Source organism: Ylistrum balloti, unplaced genomic scaffold, assembly GCF_031769215.1.
Source record: "Ylistrum balloti isolate Yb309-2 unplaced genomic scaffold, AGI_CSIRO_Ybal_v1 Utg369818, whole genome shotgun sequence".
Taxonomy (NCBI): Eukaryota; Metazoa; Mollusca; class Bivalvia; order Pectinida; family Pectinidae; genus Ylistrum; species Ylistrum balloti.
In genome coordinates, this window is record NW_026781987.1 from 621,275 (window position 1) to 646,311 (window position 25,037).

The following is a 25,037-nucleotide window of genomic DNA, read 5'->3' on the forward strand; positions in this document are numbered from 1 at the left end:
ACATGTTTTGTATAGTACCTACCAGATATCTAGATATCTGTGGACCATGTAATGTATAGTACCTACTAGATATCTGTGGAACATGTAATGTATAGTACCTACCAGATATCTAGATATCTGTGGAACATGTAATGTGTAGTACCTACCAGATATCTGTGGAACATGTAATGTATAGTACCTACCAGATATCTAGATATATGGAACATGTAATGTATAGTACCTACCAGATATCTAGATATATGGAACATGTAATGTATAGTACCTACCAGATATCTAGATATATGGAACATGTAATGTGTAGTACCTACCAGATATCTAGATATATGGAACATGTAATGTGTAGTACCTACCAGATATCTGTGGAACATGTAATGTATAGTACCTACTAGATATCTGTGGAACATGTAATGTATAGTACCTACTAGATATCTGTGGAACATATTATGTATAGTACCTACCAGATATCTGTGGAACATGTTTTGTATAGTACCTACCAGATATCTAGATATCTGTGGACCATGTAATGTATAGTACCTACTAGATATCTGTGGAACATGTAATGTATAGTACCTACCAGATATCTAGATATCTGTGGAACATGTAATGTGTAGTACCTACCAGATATCTAGATATATGGAACATGTAATGTATAGTACCTACCAGATATCTGTGGAACATGTATAGTACCTACCAGATATCTGTGGAACATGTAATGTATAGTACCTACCAGATATCTAGATATATGGAACATGTAATGTATAGTACCTACCAGATATCTGTGGAACATGTAATGTATAGTACCTACTAGATATATGTGGAACATGTAATGTATAGTACCTACCAGATATCTAGATATCTGTGGAACATGTAATGTGTAGTACCTACCAGATATCTAGATATATGGAACATGTAATGTATAGTACCTACCAGATATCTGTTTAACATGTTATGTATAGTACCTACCAGATATCTGTGGAACATGTAATGTATAGTACCTACCAGATATCTGTGGAACATGTTATGTATAGTACCTACCAGATATCTGTGGAACATGTAATGTATAGTACCTACCAGATATCTGTGGAACATGTTATGTATAGTACCTACCAGATATCTAGATATCTGTGGAACATGTTATGTATAGTACCTACCAGATATCTGTGGAACATGTTATGTATAGTACCTACCAGATATCTGTGGAACATGTAATGTATAGTACCTACCAGATATCTGTGGAACATGTAATGTATAGTACCTACCAGATATCTGTGGAACATGTAATGATATCTGTGGAACATGTAATGTATAGTACCTACCAGATATGTAATGTATAGTACCTACCAGATATCTGTGGAACATGTAATGTATAGTACCTACCAGATATCTGTGGAACATGTTATGTATAGTACCTACCAGATATCTGTGGAACATGTTATGTATAGTACCTACCAGATATCTGTGGAACATGTTATGTATAGTACCTACCAGATATCTGTGGAACATGTAATGTATAGTACCTAGGTATATGAATCTTACTAGATATCTGACATGACATGCCTTGCTAATACTCTTCTTCATTGATGTTAATTATACTTATATTTTCTCAATAGAACAGACATAATTTGCTTATTTCTTCTCATAATCATAATTTATATTTGTTTTGGTTTTTTAATGTTTAAAAAGGTTTACTTAACTCTCCTTTTACAATATATGTATATTTAAAATTTTGCATCTGACAATGAAGAATCTCTAGTTTAACAAATCAATCAAACCACTCTCAGATTTTTTTTTCTTTCATTTTGGATGTTTTAATTATTGCTGATAGATATATTTCAATAATTTCATCACGTGTAACAGATTCCAATAAAAAGCTGTACAAATATATTCACATTGCCATGAATAACAGCCAGTTCAATGTTCCATTGATATCTACATGAAATATAAATCCAACACTTTAACAAGGTTTTAAATTTTTTTAATTATATTTCAAAGAAATGAGGCGTTTATAAACCCATGGTTGTGTACATAATGGCATTATATTTTGTTATACATAGAATGATGTTTTGTCTGATTTTAATTAGAAACTACATGTGCCAGGTAATCATATCAGAGGTGTTGAGGTATGAATTGATAATGTGCACCCAAAGACAAAACATGTAAATATGAACAATGATATGTTTATTTATCCATGTGCCATTTTATTGACTTTTAAGTTTTTGAAATTGATTATTAAGGCTAACTTTAAATTTCTTAGAAATATCTGCAGTACTTCTCATAAAACATGGAGATCATTGTAAATGAATTGATGAGTAGCACACAAAATGTCAATAATTTCTCTTACTAGTGAGTAAGTTATCAGAAAAGAATTCCTAGGATCAATAATATGTAAATTTCTTACATCTTACATAGGTTTTAATACAACCACACCATGACAATGCCAAGGAAATGTTTAGTTTTCTTGATGACCTGCATGCACACTTCGAAACAGGGAACATTTCTTAAAACAAATTAACAGAACAATGCAATATTTTCATTGCAGATGTGTGTGATAATTCCTTTGGTTCATGATATGATGTCATATGTATACAGGGAAATCCCAGGTGGTCAAATATCTTTTTGATGGATGACACAGTAATGTTATTTTTTCATCTGATTATGAAGTCATGATGGTCTTGGAGTGCAATTTTTACTGATTTAATCTTACTTTCAAAGTGTATTGGAGAGAGAAACCCTGAAATTGTTTTGTTTCTGGAATACTGAACACACACACACACACACACACACACACACATATATATAGAGACAGTAATCTATTTCAGCACTCTTCACACCTGATATGTGCTTAGTCACGATGGAAGACCATTGTTTTTCATTTGTTTCTTACAAAAAACTTGTCACAAGGCATCAATTTGCTTATCTTTAGGAATAATGTACATCAGACTTAGTATGTATACAGTCAATTTATCATCAGTGTAGAATTTTGTGCCTTCTATTATTGTACATTGTCACACAGAATATTCAATATGTTGTGCTAAATAACTTCTGGAGAAAAATCTCCCAATTTGACAATACCTGTTGTTGATCATAGGTTAATTGTAAAATTCTTATATTAGTCAGCTTGTTTGTACATTTGCAATATGATTGAAAAATAAATATCCGTCCATATTAGATAAAATGTACTTGCTATGCATGTCAGTGAATTTAGTATGTGAATCTCTGTTATAATGTTATGATTACAGCTTGCCTGGTCCTTAGGGCCTTGAGATCTACATTGTACATATGCTGTGGTGTATTGTCTGTCATTTATAAAACTTTTAATTAAAGAAAGCTACTAGTTCCGAGCAACTGGATTGATTTTTTACAAATTAAGTCAGCGGCATGGGGGCACAGTTTTAGGATGAGAGGGAGTTCCTTATCCCTTTAGAGTGGACAGGTCAATTGGAGAAAAATTCAGAAACTCCATCTCCTTTGGTAATAGAGGAGGTGTGATTAAAACCAATTCCGATATGATGATAATTGGTTAGGTCAATCGTATTTATTTCCCTCCATACATAGGAATTGTGCAAACATCATTTTTGGATAATAGATTATTTCATATTTGGGATGTTGAGATTGGTCTAAGGATCAGATCCCATCCCGGGGACATTACTCTCGGGCCGTCATACTAACATCTGTATCAAATCTGATTTTGTAGTTGTAGAATATATTGCTTACCAGGCAAAAGAGCACTGCCCGAAAAGGAAAAAAAACATACCAATATTTCGTCTCTGAACTGTTTGAATGGATTGCATTTTAGCAAGCTATGGAGAGTGTATGACATTAGATAATGATGTAGGAGGGATATTGTCACCTTTGGTATCGGGAGAGTATGTTGGGGAAATCATTATAATAATATTAATGACAAGATATGTTATCACTGTTTACAATTCCAGGTTAGTGATGTGGGCCCTTTGGGCCTCTTTCTTTTTTCGATATGATTTAATAAACTCTGTCATTCCTAAATGCCGGCAAAACGGAATGTTTTTGTTGTTGTTTTCTTCAAATTATAAAACAAGAGCAACAGTGACACGGAAAGTGTCTGAGTTATATATGTCAAATAATTAATCTCCGTCACCTACATCTACACAACATTGGTCTACAATTTACATCCAAAATCAGTCCCGCAGGAAGTGATTCAAAGTGTGTCAGCGCATTGTCGGGAAAATGTCATGCACCTTATTTTTACATTAGTCTTCACGTTGACCAAATTATAGCGATATAGAACAAGTATGTTATTGTCATAGAGGTGGTAGCTTAATGTGTAATAACCTTGGGCCTGTGCTTTCATTATGATGGATTTGTGGAAATGTGAATGTCTGGCAGCATAGTCACTTGTGTTAAATGTTAAATGTGAAAAACATTCCTAACTTCTCATCAGTACATAAAACGAACGAAACAATAAAGCCCGAAATTGACTTAAGTTAAGAAAACTTTTATACATCGCTTTTATATTTCCAAGTCAGTTAAAACGTTGCAACTCTCGACAGCTTCGTTTAAGGGCATACAAGGGTACTATCGAGGTAGAAACAGTCTGCTTGCTCCATATAACCATTTTCAAACAGTGTCGGAATCATTCCACGAGTGTGCTCGAAAACGGTCTGAAATTGTTTGTGTGATTTCAACGCAATTCTCTTCTACATCGTCTGCAATTTAACAGTGACGTTTACGCCGTCGACAATGGTGTCATGTACACGGTTTAAATATGTCACTGTTTGGCAGTAGGCGTGTGTAATGGCTAGTCTTGTGGCCGATGGCCGGCGATTTGTCAGTTATGGTTGAGGAAGTTGGTTATAGTGTGGAACTCGTTTACTCCATCTCTATCCTATCCCCGTTCTCCCACTATCTACTGTCACTTAGTTCTTTCTCCTTTGTAATCACTCTAGATACCTTGCCAAGTCCTCCGATTTCACGATAAATCGATCATTTCTCGTCTCTACACGATATTCACGTGTACGTAGTACTTGGTCAATCTGATGTACCCTTCACCTTGGTCTTACCAGTAAGTTGTATGATAACTCAAGTTTCCCTACACGATGTGTTGGATTCCACGAGACTGTACCATGATATTTTTCCCTGGATAGATGTGATATTGGATATGATGTGTGCAAAAAAGCTTTCCTACAATTAAACATTAGTTATATATCTTTAGGCTGACACATCCGATTGGTGAAGGCTTTTCTGTAACTATTTCATTCATTCATGTTTTTACTCCACAACCGATTTTCTGTTAAAATTGAACCTTTTTCGCAAATCAGTATATATTCTAGCTCTCATAGCTCTTATTTAATACAAAATGCTCATATATTTTATATATTATTAATAATTTCATGAAATACACAATCAGTTGTTTGCAGTTTAATGTTGTGTTTTGGTGTAAGATTGTAAAATCGTACCCTGTACAGCCCCGCTATGTGCCCTACATTCAGTTAAATATTTTTCAGTAATTTTCATGCGTCAATGAACATCCTCGTTTCAAACTGACCGATTTTATTTCGGTAGGATACCAGTTTAGCTGCGTGGTGTATAACGAAATGGTGATTGCTAAGAAATGGGTGTTAGTAAGAGAGTTTGTAGGAAAACCAAAGAACGGCGACTTTTCTCTGGAAGAAGAAATATTACCAGACGAGGTCAATGATGGAGGTATGTTTCTAAAATGAACCACAGTGTTTATGAGATCTAGACACACCTGACTACATCTGCCCTTCTTATTACTGTGATAGGACGAGTTATTCCCCTTGTCACTTAGCTAAGTGGTACTCTTTAATTGACTTTACCATCATCAGTTTAAACATCCTAACTTCATTTATGATCATCCGTCATGAAGTCTTGACATTTTAAGTAAATGAAAGTCCTTGTCATTTTGTGAGACAATATCATAACGGAATATTATCACAAAAATGTACACCATGAATTGTCTGTCATCTTGTTAATGATATATAAGCCCATTAATTAGCTTCCAGCATTATTTCACGACACTCTGACCCCATTAATTGACTATCGTCGTAGATCCATGCGCACAATTAATTAACCACTATCATCAGCTCAAGCTCAAGTTCTTAATATATATGTCATTTATTCACTGTCATCATCATCATTCTCGCCCAAAATGTATTATTAATTTCAGAGGTGCTGTGTGAGGCGTTATACCTGTCTGTGGATCCTTACGTGAGGTGGGATGATGTAGACTTCATGCTTGGTCTACCTACTGTACGATATGTTGTTTATCACGTACAAATATTTACTCTGACGTAGATTGACGTAAAGTCATGTGAATGTACGAAGACAATATTTTCATCTCGGTCGCAGTCGATATGAGGCCGACAAAAAGATTCTTCTATAGTCTTGGTTTGTGTGCTGATAAACCAATAGTTACATGATGCTTTATAGTTTTATCAATGTTATGAAGTTACTTCAGGTATCTGACATTAATTACCTACAACACTGTGAGTCTGTGATGTTGTTTCATTCGTTCATTGGCTCTATTTTATCTTATCTAAATTTTTAATCAAATGGTAATTCCACTTGTGTGACTCTTGTACAATCTTTTATATAATACATCTGTTTTCTTGTGTCATCTGTTTTCTTTTGTCACATGTTTTCTTGTGTCATCTGTTTTCTTGTGTCACCTGTTTTCTTGTGTCATCTATTTTCTTGTGTCATCTGTTTTCTTGTGTCATCTATTTTCTTGTGTCATCTGTTTTCTTGTGTCAGCTGTTTTCTTGTGTCATCTATTTTCTTGTGTCATCTGTTTTCTTGTGTCATCTGTTTTCTTGTGTCAGCTGTTTTCTTGTGTCATCTATTTTCTTGTGTCATCTGTTTTCTTGTGTCATCTGTTTTCTTGTGTCATCTGTTTTCTTGTGTCACCTGTTTTCTTGTGTCATCTGTTTTCTTGTGTCATTTGTTTTCTTGTTTCAGCTGTTTTCTTGTGTGATTTGTTTTCTTTTGTCATTTGTTTTCTTGTTTCAGCTGTTTTCTTGTGTCATCTGTTTTCTTGTGTCACCTGTTTTCTTGTGTCATCTATTTTCTTGTGTCATCTGTTTTCTTGTGTCATTTGTTTTCTTGTGTCATCTGTTTTCTTGTTTTCTTGTGTCATCTATTTTCTTGTGTCATCTGTTTTCTTGTGTCATCTGTTTTCTTGTGTCATCTGTTTTCTCGGTGACTTCGATTTGCTGATATTTCATCCATTAGATCATGTTTGTTTAAAAACTTAAAGTATTAATTTGCATCTTACAGGTTCTTGTGTAATGTGATGATGAAGCCAGGAGACACTGTGGTCGGGGAACAGATCGCCAGGCAAGTCAACACAGCTTTAAAAATACGTCCGAATTCAAATGCAGATCTCATAAATGAAACTGACAAGTCATTCCTATTTAAAGACTTTCTCACAGATGTAGGAGCATCCCCTAAGTGTTTATGGGCATGTTGAAATGAATTTACCGAGGTGAACTTACTTTCACTGGAAGTAATTGTCATAATTACTTATTAATTAATAGACCCATTACCATGACGATTAATCAGTGACATGCTACATATGTCATGAACGGATACATAATTTCTTTAAAAAAGTAACCTTGATTCAGTTCAAGGTCACAAGAGTGAAACGTTTTTAAATCCTTCGTCGACTTCTGTTGACTGACAAAGTGTCTAAATGAGGTGATGTACCATGTCCATGTAGACTGCTGGCATGGAGAGTTTAAAAAAGACAAGAAAATACCGACCTATGTACAGTATGGATGAAAACGAAATGAATACTGGGAAAGTAAGACCGGGTGTTCCGAAATAGTAAGCGACTTGTGCTTCATCAACGACACCCACTATGTGAATGTTGTTCAGTGCAAGTAAACAATGCCACGTTCTAATATGCGAGCAGAATTAACAACAAAGTAACCAATAAACAAAATAACGATCATCGAACACATAAATCTAAGGAGATGATTATAACGGCCATAAAACGTCGGCGTAGTATTCATCAAACCAGCATAGCTAAAAGCTATGGACATCGTACACGGATATTGTGATATAACGAGGAAGTAACTGTGACCGGAGACGTTGAAAACATAACAACATATAACATTATAAGAACCCTTATGTACTCTAAAAATTTAAGTGTTTAACGTTAAGTCTTTTTTTGAGTATCGAAATTCCATCTGATTTTCACGGAACTTTGATGCAAAACTAGCGAATGCTACTGATAAATAATGTTTGCTTACGTTTTCGACAATTCATCATGTACATATTTGTTTTGCTTTTAGATTTGTTTACAACCGGAAACATGCCATGTCGGTATCATAAATGTTCTGAATTACTCAAGCATTTATCACCTGCAACATAAAATAAAAACTCATTGAAATATCACTTTAGTATGAACAATTACATTAACTGGCAATAACCGCGAACAAAGAAGAAAATTGTCATGCTTAACGTTAACGGTTTAACGAAACCAGTTAAATTTACCTCAATGTTTAGTACACATAACAGACATGGAATAATGGAAAAGTTGATAGATAAGTAGAGAATAAAAGAAAAAAGACGTCAATCCTTCGCTACATAAGTCAATATTGAACTGGAGTTCGGAAGGGAAGACCATCTGTCACAGAATTTAACAATGTTATCCTATATACATAAACTTAATCGTCACTTTCTTCATGGACAAAAAGTACACGCACAAATAGTCCGTTCAATCAATATATCATACTGCATTATTATCAATGACTTAATTACATTATGCAGATGTCACCATCATAGTGACGGATATAAGATGAAAGATTATTATAAAGCATGTGGTGCCATGAACGTGTACCCTGGTATTTAGTCCGAAGGGTTTTGTCTACCTGTCTATCGCGGAGAGATAGTCGGAACCATTCGGTCTTCCTTGGATTTTAGATATTTTCATGTTGATCCATGGACTTGAAGTAAATGTTTGTGTACTTCAGGGTTACCACCAGTAAAAACCTTAAATACTCAGTCGGTGATGTCATACGTCTGTCGTCCGGATGGCGGTCACACACTCTCGTCACGGACGTATCACAGATAGAAGCCATGCCTGATCTGGGTGATCTCCCTTTATCAGTGGTTCTCGGAGCGGCGGGGGTAACCGGGTAAGTCTCACTGTCCCTCCGGCTCGCGGGGGCGACTGGGTAAGTCTCACTGTCACTCCGGGCCGCGGTTGTGATTGGGTAAGTCTCACTCTCCGTCTGGGCCGAGGGGGGTGACTGGGTAAACCTCACTGTCCCGCCACAATGCGGGGATGATAGGGTAAGTGTTACTGGGTATTTTCTGGGTCGCGGAGGTGACTGAGCAAATGCTACTGTCCATCTTGACCACGGAAGTGACTTGATAAGTCTTACTGTCCCCCTGGTCTTCTTAAAAGCAAAATGACTTGAGAATTCCCTGAAAGTATTGGTTTCTCCCTTAACCACAGATTAATAGCAATAGTTTGAAAATAACTGTAAGATTCATGCCTTTTATGAAATATGTTCTATTATTTTCTGTTTCTGAAGAATATATATATTTTGATATCTATATGGTTATTTTCTGCATCATGAAATGGCAGTTTCCATATTCAGGTTGACCGCGTTCTTCGGCCTTGAGGACAAGCTGCAGCCTCTAGAGGGAGAGACATTGCTTGTGAATTCGGCTGCCGGAGCTGTAGGCAGCGTAGCCGGACAGATCGCTAAAATGAAAGTTAGTCATTGAATTTATGCATTTCAAACCTTCATGTTTTCAGTATTTGAAAATGTTTTGAAATGGTTTCTTCAAAATGTATTGAATAAATCGGATCCTAAATTGCAACGCGGCTACACGTGTAACAACGGAGAAATTTTGGGCATTAAATAAGACCATCACGTGACTTTCAACACACCATAGAGACATTATTTACCTGAAGATTTGTTTTGCATGTCTTTCAGTAGCATGGCTGTCAGTGTTGGCCGCCTGGAAGTCTGTTTGAATACCATAGAATGTTAGAGCGTTTGAGTATCAGCGTTTTATATAGGAGTATCAATAGATCACTGCATTGCTATGTACTGTCTGTGCGTCTTGTTTGACAGGGTTGTACCGTGATCGGATTCGCGGGGACAGACGATAAAGTGGAATGGCTGAAGGAACTTGGATTTGACCATGCCTTCAATTATAAGAAAGTCGATGTAGATGATGCTGTATCCATGGCAGCACCTAACGGCGTCCATTGTTACTTTGACAACGTAAGACTCTTAGAGAGATCAACCAAGATTTCTACCTGAGCATAAATGTCTATAGTTACAGGCATATAACGATTGTCAACAACTCTGAACTACGGTCACAGCAGAGTATTCGCATCCAAATTCACCATAGAGATATTTTGAACTTGTTCAAAACTTTTTGGCTATTTACGTGCAAATCACACGTTTTTTAAAAGTTAAAAAAAGTTTATGAGTAGAAGTACAGAGAAACATGTTTAACTACTATTGATAACTTTGATCATCCTTCACTAAACATTACTACGTACGAGAGATGTGGCTTTTAATCGAGTGGGGACGAAGAGTGAGTATTCTGACTAAGCACTCATACTCTTTATAGCATGTTACTGACTCTAACCGGATTTCGACTCGGTATAACACGTTACTGACCGGATTTCGACTCGGTATAACACGTTACTGACTCTGACCGGATTTCGACTCGGTATAACACGTTACTGACTCTGACCGGATTTCGACTCGGTATAACACGTTACTGACTCTGTTTACCGAACATTCCGTTGATAAAGCGGAACACACGTACTCCATTTCGAACACCAAAACTTGTCCTTGTAATTTTCTCTTCATTTCTTTGTGTTCATTGACAGTCACCCTCTGTCTTAGTTATGTCAATCTAAATCTATATTTACGGCTATTTTGTATATCATATTTGTTTATGTTCTTTTATACATTGTCGTTATGTTACAGGTAGGCGGATATTTAAGTACCCAGATTCTCCCACACATGCACAGGGGTGGACGTGTACTCATCGTCGGAAGTATTGCCACCTACAACGATATCGGAAAATCAACAGGTATTGCTTTTGATAATTTCATTTTGAGTTTTTGATTTAAATATTCTACAATGTATCGAGTAGGACCAGTGCGAGTTGGGCACACGTTTTCCAATTCATATGAGGATATTTCCTAATGATCCCTTTGATAGGAACTATTCATCCCAAACTTTGTACCTGAGTTTTCCAACAAACGAGATCACTCTCAAACTTTGGTCATAAGTTGCTCTCAAGTTGACATATCAACGAGTTAACCAGAGGTCAGTCTTTATTGTGAATATAAACCATATATAAATCATCCATCGAAAACAAAACAGACATGTTTAAGTTTACAACAACTTTCGGTATCCATAACTTTAACACAACGTGATACAATGAAATGACAAGGATTATACACCTATATATCATACTCGCTACATGAAGTTATATCCTTCTTAAGGTAGACATGCCTCACATGTCAAAGCAGTTGTAAGCACACCTCTTTCCGTTTCAGGACCATATCCATTTGAGGACATCCTTAAAAAGTGTGTGAATGTTAACGGCTTTTCCATCTACGATATGTATCAGAAATGGCGGTATGGGGAAGTGCATTTGGTGAAGTTGTTACAACAGGTGAGACAAGAGATGTCTTTGTGAAGAAATGATTTACATCAGTAGTATAGATTAGTAATAATACTGCACATTTCTTGTTTGTGAAGTTTTAAGATGCACCACACGATACTGCACATTTTGACGAAGATTGTGATATAATTTTAACCACAGTCAAACTATTTCAAACATTTTTATTACCTCGGAATGTTTGTGTTAAACCTTCACCATGATTTTACAGGGGAAACTGCGACACCGAGAGACAATAACAGAGGGATTCGAACTCATGCCTAGTGCTTTCATTGGACTGTTTGAGGGTACTTGCACTGGAAAGGCCCTTGTCAAAGCATAGCTATGTTCACTATTTTCAACTCACAGTAAAGGGTGTTGAAACTAGTTTTGCCCCGGAAAATTGTTGATTTTAAAATCGTATCACAATATGGAATGAGGCACTCGCTTCTAAAACATCAAAATTGTACTTACTTTAAACGTTTTTGATTTTTGATACATGAACTTTCATATTCAATGCCATTCTATAGTTAGATATGTTTTGGCAACAGAATTTCTCAAATTGACTTTGAACATTTGATATATATATTTTTATATAAACATGGATATGATCCGATTCACAAGGTGAACACCTTACTCGTGATAATCTTTGAGAGGTGAAGTTTTCTTGTATAAGTTCTATGAATCAATTCGTTCGCACATTGACCTGTCTTTCAAGATACCGTCAACAAACATGAAAATAGAATAAAATGTTTTTACAAAAGATATCTTATCAACGTATTAGTTATTGTGTTTATGCTATATTTCCAGATGTAAAACAGGGCTGTTATATATTAAAACGTAGCATTATTGGGATTGTTAAAATTTACAAGTAATGTACAACATAGTTTTTATCATCATATATATAACATTAAATGATTTTGTACATTCATTATTATCGTCAGTGTGTTGGGTTTTATTTCTGAACATATTCAATTATTCGATGAAGGGAACAAAATCGCTTAAAGTATCAAATTTACATAGATCAATATAACACATATACAAAACAAGCTTATCGTGGTCGATATCAGTATATATAACAGAATACCAGCTGGTGTAATGATTAACGTGTTATCTATATCGGAGTCGATATCAGTATATATAACAGAATACCAGCTGGTGTAATGATTAACGTGTTATCTATATCGGAGTCGATATCAGTATATATAACAGAATACCAGCTGGTGTAATGATTAACGTGTTATCTATATAGAGGTCGATATCAGTATATATAACAGAATACCAGCTGGTGTAATATCAGTATATATAACAGAAAACCAGCTGGTGTAATATCAGTATATATAACAGAATACCAGCTGTTGTAATGATTAACGTGTTATCTATATAGAAGTCGATATCAGTATATATAACAGAATACCAGCTGGTGTAATGATTAACGTGTTATCTATATCGGAGTCGATATCAGTATATATAACAGAATACCAGCTGGTGTAATGATTAACGTGTTATCTATATCGGAGTCGATATCAGTATATATAACAGAATACCAGCTGGTGTAATGATTAACGTGTTATCTACAATCAATATCGGAGTCGATATCAGTATATATAACAGAATACCAGCTGGTGTAATGATTAACGTGTTATCTATATCGGAGTCGATATCAGTATATATAACAGAATACCAGCTGGTGTAATGATTAACGTGTTATCTACAATCAATATCGGAGTCGATATCAGTATATATAACAGAATACCAGCTGGTGTAATGATTAACGTGTTATCTATATAGAAGTCGATATCAGTATATATAACAGAATACCAGCTGGTGTAATGATTAACGTGTTATCTACAATCAATATCGGAGTCGATATCAGTATATATAACAGAATACCAGCTGGTGTAATGATTAACGTGTTATCTATATCGGAGTCGATATCAGTATATATAACAGAATACCAGCTGGTGTAATGATTAACGTGTTATCTATATCGAGGTCGATATCAGTATATATAACAGAATACCAGCTGGTGTAATGATTAACGTGTTATCTATATCGAGGTCGATATCAGAATATATAACAGAATACCAGCTGTGTAATGATTAACGTGTTATCTATATCGAGGTCGATATCAGAATATATAACAGAATACCAGCTGGTGTAATGATTAACGTGTTATCTATATCGAGGTCGATATCAGTATATATAACAGAATACCAGCTGGTGTAATGATTAACGTGTTATCAATATCGAGGTCGATATCAGTATATATAACAGAATACCAGCTGGTGTAATGATTAACGTGTTATCTATATCGGAGTCGATATCAGTATATATAACAGAATACCAGCTGGTGTAATGATTAACGTGTTATCTATATCGGAGTCGATATCAGTATATATAACAGAATACCAGCTGGTGTAATGATTAACGTGTTATCTATATCGGAGTCGATATCAGTATATATAACAGAATACCAGCTGGTGTAATGATTAACGTGTTATCTATATCGGAGTCGATATCAGTATATATAACAGAATACCAGCTGGTGTAATGATTAACGTGTTATCTATATCGGAGTCGATATCAGTATATATAACAGAATACCAGCTGGTGTAATGATTAACGTGTTATCTATATCGGAGTCGATATCAGTATATATAACAGAATACCAGCTGGTGTAATGATTCACGTACTGTCAATTTTCTACATATTAAATCATTTGTTATTGTTAAACAGTATAATATCCTTTTAAAATCCTTTGTTAAGTTAGGTTATCCTTTTTAATTCAGTTTAGGGCTGATGTCTATTGTCAAACAGTGTTATATCCTTCTCAAATCCTTTGTTAAGTTAGGTTATCCTTTTTAATTCAGTTTAGGGCTGATGTCTATTGTCAAACAGTGTTATATCCTTCTCAAATCCTTTGTTAAGTTAGGTTACCCTTTTAAAAGTTTGATAAAACATATTGAAGATTGATATCCCTTACTGAACTTACTTTAGATATACGGTAAATATATGGGAACACTTTTTCCCCGGATGAAGTTCTTGATAATGTACTACTACAAAAATCACTAAACTATTGTCGTTACAAATCTTTAATTCAATAACAATCACATATTGCAGTCTATGAGCAACTTACTGACAGCAAATGTACAACTATCAAACACCATATACCTAATATCTCGCTGAAATCTCGCTGAAATCTCGTTCAGTCTTGGATTTTGACAACTATTTTTCCTACGTTTCCGCCTTGAAACAATTTCAAAAATGCTTCCGGTACTTTATCGAATCCATCATATATCAATTCCTTGCTCCGAAGTTTTCCCTGAAATCAATATAGAATAATCATCAAAACATTTACAGAAAGTTACTTCCAAATCTACATACAATTTGGTTTTATCTCTGTGATATCTAATGAGACGTATTTATGAGCAGGGCGGCTCTGTTAAGTTTTACGTCGGCATCGCTCATCTAGGAAGACTTTATTACGTCAACATGGTTAAATCATGACAACTTTATTACATCATTATGTTCATTTAGGACAACTTTATTACGTCAGTATGTTCATTTAGGACAACTTTATTACGTCAGTATGTTCATTTAGGACAACTTTATTACGTCAGTACGTTCATTTAGGACAACTTTATTACGTCAGTACGTTCATTTAGGACAACTTTATTACGTCAGTACGTTCATTTAGGACAACTTTATTACGTCAGTACGTTCATTTAGGACAACTTTATTACGTCAGTACGTTCATTTAGGACAACTTTATTACGTCAGTACGTTCATTTAGGACAACTTTATTACGTCAGTACGTTCATTTAGGACAACTTTATTACGTCAGTACGTTCATTTAGGACAACTTTATTACGTCAGTATGTTCATTTAGGACAACTTTATTACGTCAGTATGGCTCATTTAGGACAATAACTAGATTATACAGGGCGTGTGATGGTCCTTACCTCTTTAGATAGACTATACAGGGTTTTAATGGTCCCTACCTCTTTGACTAGACTATACAAGATATGTGATGGTCCTTACCTCTTTGACTAAGCTATACAGAGCCTTGTATCCTACATCCCAGTCACTAAACCATTTGATGACGTTGAAGCCTTGTACGGTCAGCTGTCTCGCAACTATAGCTCGATAGATGGACAGTCCTGTACAAAATAATCATATAACAACAAAGTAGCAATACAGCAAGAACAAGTGTTTATAAAGCAGGCGTTATCATCTGATGGATGAAACATAAGGTTATTTACAATCAAAATACAAACGATATTTTTGCTGCGTGAAAATACTACGTTTTGATATTGCATTGTAAATAACAATCTTCCTAGAGTATACTGCGGACTTACAGCGTGATAACACAACAAGATACAACCCTGTGAAATAGCAAGAAACTCGCTTCACTATAAAGTATTGATTTTAGTTAATCAATGTAATTACTATCATTATGTTAATTAGTTTGAAGATCGGTTTCTTTGATGTGAAGCTAAATATAGACAGAGAGGCAAATTCAATCTGAAAGGTGCGAACAATTGTTATAGAATGATTATTCATTGTATCTTGATGACTACAATTGATATCTCTCGGAAAATAAGAGTGTCATTTTGTTTTCTTTTTGAATGCTATAAACTGCTGAAACAAAATGACAATCACAATGGGTGTGTTCTGTGCAACTCAACAGTTTTGCGGGATGCAGGTTGATGAGTATGAGGAAATTTAAAGGCCTTTTCAAGACGTTTAATCACTTTGTCTTATTTGACATTTACTTTTCCATTTGTTGCCCCTGTTTACGAGATTCCGTCAACTTGTCGGTAAATTTTTACTTTTCCATATGTTGCCCCTGTTTCCGTTAATTTGTCGGTAAATTTTGACTTTTCCATATGTTGCCCCTGTTTCCGAGATTCCGTCAACTTGTCGGTAAATTTTTACTTTTCCATATGTTGCCCCTGTTTCCGTTAATTTGTCGGTAAATTTTTACTTTTCCATATGTTGCCCCTGTTTCCGAGATTCCGTCAACTTGTCGGTAAATTTTTACTTTTCCATATGTTGCCCCTGTTTCCGTTAATTTGTCGGTAAATTTTTACTTTTCCATATGTTGCCCCTGTTTCCGTTAATTTGTCGGTAAATTTTTACTTTTCCATATGTTGCCCCTGTTTCCGAGATTCCGTCAACTTGTCGGTAAATGTTAACTTTTCCATATGTTGCCCCTGTTTCCGAGATTCCGTCAACTTGTCGGTAAATCTTTACTTTTCCATATGTTGCCCCTGTTTCCGTTAATTTGTCGGTAAATTTTTACTTTTCCATATGTTGCCCCTGTTTCCGAGATTCCGTCAACTTGTCGGTAAATTTTTACTTTTCCATATGTTGCCCCTGTTTCAGTTAATTTGTCGGTAAATTTTTACTTTTCCATATGTTGCCCCTGTTTCCATTAATTTGTCGGTAAATTTTTACTTTTCCATATGTTGCCCCTGTTTCCGAGATTCCGTCAACTTGTCGGTAAATGTTTACTTTTCCATATGTTGCCCCTGTTTCCGTTAATTTGTCGGTAAATTTTTACTTTTCCATATGTTGCCCCTGTTTACGAGATTCCGTTAACTTGTCGGTAAGTGTTTACTTTTCCATGTGTTGCCACTGTTTCCGAGATTCTGTTAACTTGTCGGTAAATTTTTACTTTTCCTTATGTTGCCCCTGTTTACGAGATTCCGTTAACTTGCCGGTAAATGTTTACTTTTCCATGTGTTGCCTCTGTTTCCGAGATTCCGTTAACTTGCCGGTAAATGTTTACTTTTCCATGTGTTGCCTCTGTTTCCGAGATTCCGTTAACTTGCCGGTTAATGTTTACTTTTCCATGTGTTGCCTCTGTTTCCGAGATTCCGTTAACTTGCCGGTAAATGTTTACTTTTCCTTATGTTGCCCCTGTTTACGAGATTCCGTTAACTTGTCGGTAAATTTTTACCTTTCCTTATGTTGCCTCTGTTTCCGAGATTCCGTTAACTTGCCGGTTAATGCTTACTTTTCCATGTGTTGCCTCTGTTTCCGAGATTCCGTTAACTTGCCGGTAAATTTTTACTTTTCCATATGTTGCCTCTGTTTACGAGATTACGTTAACTTGCCGGTAAATGCTTACTTTTCCGTGTGTTGCCTCTGTTTCCGAGATTCCGTTAACTTGCCGGTAAATGTTTACTTTTCCATGTGTTGCCTCTGTTTCCGAGATTCCGTTAACTTGCCGGTAAATGTTTACTTTTCCATGTGTTGCCTCTGTTTCCGAGATTCCGTTAACTTGTCGGTAAATTTTTACTTTTCCATATGTTGCCCCTGTTTCCGTTAATTTGTCGGTAAATTTTTACTTTTCCATATGTTGCCCCTGTTTCCGTTAATTTGTCGGTAAATTTTTACTTTTCCATATGTTGCCCCTGTTTCCGAGATTCCGTCAACTTGTCGGTAAAAGTTTACTTTTCCATATGTTGCCCCTGTTTCCGTTAATTTGTCGGTAAATTTTTACTTTTCCATATGTTGCCCCTGTTTCCGAGATTCCGTCAACTTGTCGGTAAATTTTTACTTTTCCATATGTTGCCCCTGTTTCCGAGATTCCGTCAACTTGTCGGTAAATTTTTACTTTTCCATATGTTGCCCCTGTTTCCGTTAATTTGTCGGTAAATTTTGACTTTTCCATATGTTGCCCCTGTTTCCGAGATTCCGTCAACTTGTCGGTAAAAGTTTACTTTTCCATATGTTGCCCCTGTTTACGAGATTCCGTTAACTTGTTGGTAAATTTTTACTTTTCCTTATGTTGCCCCTGTTTACGAGATTCCGTTTACTTGCCGGTAAATGTTTACTTTTCCATGTGTTGCCTCTGTTTCCGAGATTCCGTTAACTTGCCGGTAAATGTTTACTTTTCCATGTGTTGCCTCTGTTTCCGAGATTCCGTTAACTTGCCGGTTAATGTTTACTTTTCCATGTGTTGCCTCTGTTTCCGAGATTCCGTTAACTTGCCGGTAAATGTTTACTTTTCCTTATGTTGCCCCTGTTTACGAGATTCCGTTAACTTGTCGGTAAATTTTTACTTTTCCTTATGTTGCCCCTGTTTCCGAGATTCCGTTAACTTGCCGGTAAATGCTTACTTTTCCATGTGTTGCCTCTGTTTCCGTTAACTTGCCGGTAAATTTTGACTTTTCCATATGTTGCCCCTGTTTCCGAGATTCCGTTAACTTGTCAGTAAGTGTTTACTTTTCCATGTGTTGCCTCTGTTTCCGAGATTCCGTTAACTTGCCGGTAAATGTTTACTTTTCCATGTGTTGCCTCTGTTTCCGAGATTCCGTTAACTTGCCGGTAAATGTTTACTTTTCCATATGTTGCCCCTGTTTACGAGATTCCGTTAACTTGTCGGTAAATTTTTACTTTTCCTTATGTTGCCTCTGTTTCCGAGATTCCGTTAACTTGCCGGTAAATTTTGACTTTTCCATATGTTGCCCCTGTTTCCGAGATTCCGTTAACTTGCCGGTAAGTGTTTACTTTTCCATATGTTGCCCCTGTTTCCGTTAACTTGTCGGTAAGTGTTTACTTTCCCATGTGTTGCCTCTGTTTCCGAGATTCCGTTAACTTGCCGGTAAATGTTTACTTTTCCATATGTTGCCCCTGTTTACGAGATTCCGTTAACTTGTCGATAAATTTTTACTTTTCCTTATGTTGCCTCTGTTTCCGAGATTCCGTTAACTTGCCGGTTAATGCTTACTTTTCCATGTGTTGCCTCTGTTTCCGTTAACTTGTCGGTGAATTTTGACTTTTCCATATGTTGCCTCTGTTTCCGAGATTCCGTTAACTTGTCAGTAAGTGTTTACTTTTCCATATGTTGCCCCTGTTTCCGAGATTCCGTCAACTTGTCGGTAAATTTTTACTTTTCCATATGTTGCCCTTGTGTTATTCTAATGGTACTTTTTCAGAAGTTTCCGTATGCATCATTCTTATGTTCTTTATGTCTGGTATAACAGGAAAAGCCAGACAAACACCGATAACCTCGGGTTGGAAATGTCTTATCACATCCTACTGGAAAAGGTTGATAGGACTGGATATTGTGCATTGATAAATGAAATAAGGTGCAGTGTGAATGTATCTCTTAATAAAGAAAATACTGTGTAACAACTGACCTTGGGAGGGATGGTGTATATCATCACAATAAAGTGATATAGCCCCGCATAAAGCAGCACGTCCACCGACTGACATTTGACAAATCACAGCCCCGGCCAGATCACCACCGACCTGTAAATATTCATAAGAAAGCATAGTGTTTAATTAAGTACACAGTACATGACATTTTACACAATTCCCGCAAGATCACCGCCGACCTGTCAAAATGTGTACTACAGTCAAGTGTTAGGTTAGTACACTGCCCCAACCATATCACCGCCGACCTGTCAAAATGTGCTAGGTCAATCACAGGCTCGGCCATGTATATATAGTCGCCGATCATTATAACTTGTTACAAATTATCACATTAAACTAGTACACAACCTCGAAAATATCGGTCAGTATTTCGCAGCCCCGAACTTATCGACTCCGACTTGTCAGTATTACACCAACCTTGACGCAGACATTTCAGTAATACACCGACCCGGACATAACTACGCAAACCTGTCAATGTAGCCCCACAGACCCCGGTATATCGACGCAGATCTGTCAGTATTACACCGACCAAGAAATATCGACGCAGACCGGTCAGTATTACACCGACCAAGAAATATCGACGCAGACCGGTCAGTATAACACCGACCCGGACATATCGACGCAGACCTGTCAGTATTACACCGACCAAGAAATATCGATGCAGACCGGTCAGTATTACACCGACCCGGACATATCGACGCAGACCTGTCAGTATTACACCGACCCAGACATATCGACGCAGACCTGTCAGTATTACACCGACCAAGAAATATCGACGCAGACCGGTCAGTATTACACCGACCAAGAAATAGCCGAGAAGTAAGATATAGGCACTGTTCGGAAAGTCCCGGAAAGATCACCACATATAATATCGATGAATCCAAACGTGAAAGAAAGACTTTATTGAGTCCTCAAATTTTGCTTCTTGATGTACTGATGATATTTTACCAGTAAATAACAATATACTGATTATCCATGTCCCTCAAAATTCACCGACTTAGCCGGTTTCCTCGACCGTTACCTAAACTCCACATTAAGGAAAACTTTCCTTCAAACTGTATATATGACCGAGACCTTTCTAGACCCTTTTTTCTCTTGTAACCTTTCATTTGTTTATAATTTGCTGCCCCTTTATCGATGTTGTGTTTGAATTCAGATTTTATCAACATAGCTGTATTTGTTGTACATGTAGTTGTTTTCTAACTGTGGTTTCGATACAACAGAATTAATTCCAGACCTCAACCCCCATAACAGCGTAGTTAGGACCACTAAAAACATTTAACTTAACTGTTCAAAGTTACCGACTCAAATTAACAGTGTGAAATAAGCAACTCCTGTTTAGGCTTAATAATCTGAGTTAGAATAATTATATTTTATACTCTATTGTTTCTAAAAGATACACACTAGGAATTGTTTCATACAACACCGTACTATACAACACCGTACTATACAATTAACTTGTAGAATTAATAGGGTACTGTGTTTGTAGAAAAATAATCGTACGTTGTCAAAGAAACAGTTCACTCCGCTTGGCGCTGTCTCCCTGAGTTTTTCACCGACGTCATCAGTTTTGTAATTAATAGCGACATCCATTCCCAGCTCCTCGGTAATCCAGCGACTTTTTTCATCGCTCCCACAGATTCCGATCACTTTACACCCCTTTAAATAAACAAGATATTTCAGAGAAACACAAAACATGCAAATATTCGGGTATGAGTGAGAAACTAGATAATGCAGATTCCGCTGCTAATACACGATATGTACCATGTCCTATCACTTGTTTATAGAAATGAATCACATAATTAATTTGAACCAAAAGCGCCATCTGACGGCATACAACATACAATAACATTTCGGTAAAATATTTTCGCAATTAAACAACAATGTGCTTTGAAAGTGCGTTGCTTTAAAAAGGAGATTTTTTCAAATAAAAAAAATACCGCTGCTTTGGCCATCTGACCTGCGACACTACCCACTGCTCCTCCCGCCGACGTCACGACGACAATGTCTCCTGATTTTGGCTTACACACATTCGTCATACCGTAGTAGGCTGTAAGGCTGTCACATTCAAAACAGTTATTATCATATGTTGGTGGAGACATAATTATTACGTTGTCCGATAAACAGATCTTGTTAACACTTTTTTCGTATTGACTGTTACGGATCTTTTTTTTTTCGCGAAAAGAAATGATATGATGTACGACATTCAATCTCTATAACTAAATCTGTATGTTTTCAGGGAAGGAAAATACAAAACTTTCATACCCTGTAAGTCCTAGCATACCAAGAGCATTAGAAACCGGAAGATCCCCCATGACAGGTAGTTGTCGAAGTAACGTCATATCAGATACCCGTGTCAGTGTACGCCATCCTACATTTGCCAGCACCAGTGACTGAACAGGGAACTGTGGATTTTTACTCTTCAGAACCCTGTATTAATGACATTTGAGTCATTTTAATGTCACAAGACATGGTTGTATGTATATTCTGAAATGTTAGTGATATACGCAAGGAATCGTTAAAGAATAAAGCATATTTACATCTTACACAATTGAAGGCAAAATTAAGGTTTATCAATATGACTATATTTTGGGACAAAAGTAAGTATATTATGTAATGTGTTTGAAAGTTTGAATTTTCATCGCTCTTGTTTGACTTTAAAATATTAGTGTCGAAAAATTCAGAACGTAAATAAATTAATGTTGCAGCTAAAAATGTCCAGTTAAGTGAGGTGTTTTCTTATTTTTAGTTATAATGTCGTTTGCCTTTCCTGTTCAAAGGATTACCTGAAAGACACTCTAACTATCAAATATCTAAAACTCCGAGACTCTACCACACTACTTTTGCTGTATAGGAGAGGTTAGCGGCTCTCTGTAACAGACATATGGCGTTCTTCTCTTATCGTTGTGATAATGAGTTGTTTGTAGTAATATCGATACTACCACGCCCCTCATAAAGCAAATTAAACACTCTACAACACCTCGCTATCTGCTCAGCCATCATCATATCCCCCTCGGAGAGTGAGCGCTCTGCATACGGTCTGTAACATAGAATTTATCGTTAAGTGTGAAATAGTCTTACAGAACGTGAGGAGGTGACTGATGGATATGGATAACATTATTATATCGTGAATCGATGTCTACACTTTGTCACGACTGCTATTTTGTGTGTGATGTTTTGATGTTAACACTTTGTCAGGACTGATATTTTGTGTGTGATATTTTGTGTGTCTACACTTTGTCAGGACTGATATTTTGTGTGTGATGTTTTGATGTCTATACTCTGTCAGGACTGATATTTTGTGTGTTATGTTTTGATGTCTATACTCTGTCAGGACTGATATTTTGTGTGTTATGTTTTGATGTCTATACTCTGTCAGGACTGATATTTTGTGTGTTATGTTTTGATGTCTACACTTTGTCAGGACTGATATTTTGTGTGTGATGTTTTAATGTCTACACTTGGTCAGGACAGATATTTTGTGTGTGATGTTTTGACGACTACACTCTCTCAGGACATTTGAAAACAATATGCGTCTCGCCTCTTTTACTTGGTGAACAATTGAACCATCTAGTAATGAATATACATATAAACATTATGCACTACACAATAATTGCGAAGCAAGCTATCAGTTTATATTAATCGATCTTGTTGGGCAGCTGACCCCATACCTTTTTCACGTCCGTTTCGAACGGGAATCGAACCACGGACGGCTAGGTGAAAAGCGAGCGCGTTACCACTGGGCAACCTGACCTTCCATCTTGTAATAAACATGTCAATATTTAAACAGCTAGCACCGGTTGGTTCATGATCTTAGTTTCCTAAGAAACACAATCTCATTTGGCCCCCTCCCCCCCCCCACACCTCCCCCCGCCGCCCCTTTCTTCTGGTAAAATGATTAGATCTAAGCTTTATAATATGTTGTAACTTACTTCATATAGGGATCGACGCTAATATACACCGCTTCGCAAAGAACTTCTACAAAATAAAAACAAAACATGCACCTGATACACAGCTTGACAAAAAACGGAATAATCAGAAAGATGCGTGAATGGTATTTTTAATCGGTTAAAGATATTTTGAATCTATTTTTAACCAAAGTATTGAAGTATATTGGAGTGTCGACTGTCAGTATCTACAGAAAGATTAAATACATTGTCTTGGTCAGTGTCATGATGCTGGGAATAACAAAAATAAACAAATATAGTTCTCATTATGTGAATCATGGCAGTCTAGTTAAGAAAATTCACTTAGATGATCGCAATCTGCCATTAACATTTGTCATATAGTCAACATTTAGTCGTTTGGACAGCTATATCTTTCACTTTCAGTGCGAATGATTTTGATAAGGTTATATAGATGGTAGGTAAATCTCCATCAGATGTAAGTACCTGTCGTTAGGTTTTAATGGCATGGAATACAGGTAGCGTTTCGTTATAATATTTTAGTGTACAGTGTGTAAGATGACAATTCCCGGTACTGACAGCACAGGCATAAGCGAACATATGAAAACGAAATTAATTTTATCATAAAGGAAATCAGTTTCTAAAACATTCGCACCACAACAGGAAATATGCCTGTTTGTTTTCAGTGTGCCGACAATATCTGATGTCTACTTAGAAGTAATGATTTACCGGTCTATTTCCTACAGAGAGATATAACATGTGTTGGCACGTGTACAACATTAAAACCAATCAAAATACATCTAAATAACTCTATGTATATTTGAATAGCTGAAAAAGACACAACAGGAAATTAATAAACAATAGTACAACTCATACAGAAAAACCCTCAACACATTCAGTGTAAATGGATCTCGCATAGTTCAGTAAATTGATTCAATAATTTTCTAAAATTAACCAATAGATGAAAGTCAGCTTGCCAACTTTACACAACAAAAATGCCATCCGTTTAGGAATTTCATATCAGAGAAAAAATGGGGAATAATTCTAAACATAAATCTGAAAATTAAATGATAATGATAATTATGATAAGCAATAAATGAAAAAAGTAGAAAAAAATGTGTTTATATATATATATATATATTATATATCAGTATATGAGTATGGTAATGTAATCAGATGTGTCTCCATGTACTCACCTCCGTCCTGTAGATCGGTCAAAACATCCTCCTCTTCTAACCGAAAGTGAGACAATGTCGGCTTCCCTTTCATCTTTTTGGCGAGTACCCATTTTTTGCATCTTATGGCCTGATCTGCCAT

General features: G+C 36.2%; 2 protein-coding genes across 2 annotated transcripts; one reads left to right on the forward strand and one right to left on the reverse strand.

The window, feature by feature from the left end:
- The first annotated feature begins 5,570 nt into the window (after positions 1–5,570).
- Positions 5,571–11,986, forward strand: LOC132544990 (prostaglandin reductase 1-like). Its single transcript, XM_060208655.1, has 9 exons — positions 5,571–5,679; positions 6,164–6,209; positions 7,273–7,332; positions 8,973–9,137; positions 9,606–9,723; positions 10,089–10,241; positions 10,962–11,067; positions 11,540–11,658; positions 11,876–11,986. The coding sequence occupies exons 1-9, from the start codon at positions 5,571–5,573 to the stop codon at positions 11,984–11,986; spliced, it is 987 nt and encodes a 328-aa protein (XP_060064638.1).
- Positions 11,987–14,780: 2,794 nt separating this feature from the next.
- On the reverse strand, positions 14,781–25,037 carry LOC132545008 (prostaglandin reductase 1-like). The gene is made up of 9 exons (XM_060208671.1): positions 24,917–25,037; positions 23,748–23,793; positions 22,796–22,855; positions 22,081–22,245; positions 21,756–21,873; positions 21,319–21,474; positions 19,800–19,911; positions 15,688–15,806; positions 14,781–14,968 (listed from the first exon to the last, which is right to left on the reverse strand). The coding sequence occupies exons 1-9, from the start codon at positions 25,035–25,037 to the stop codon at positions 14,852–14,854; spliced, it is 1,014 nt and encodes a 337-aa protein (XP_060064654.1). The 3' UTR covers positions 14,781–14,851.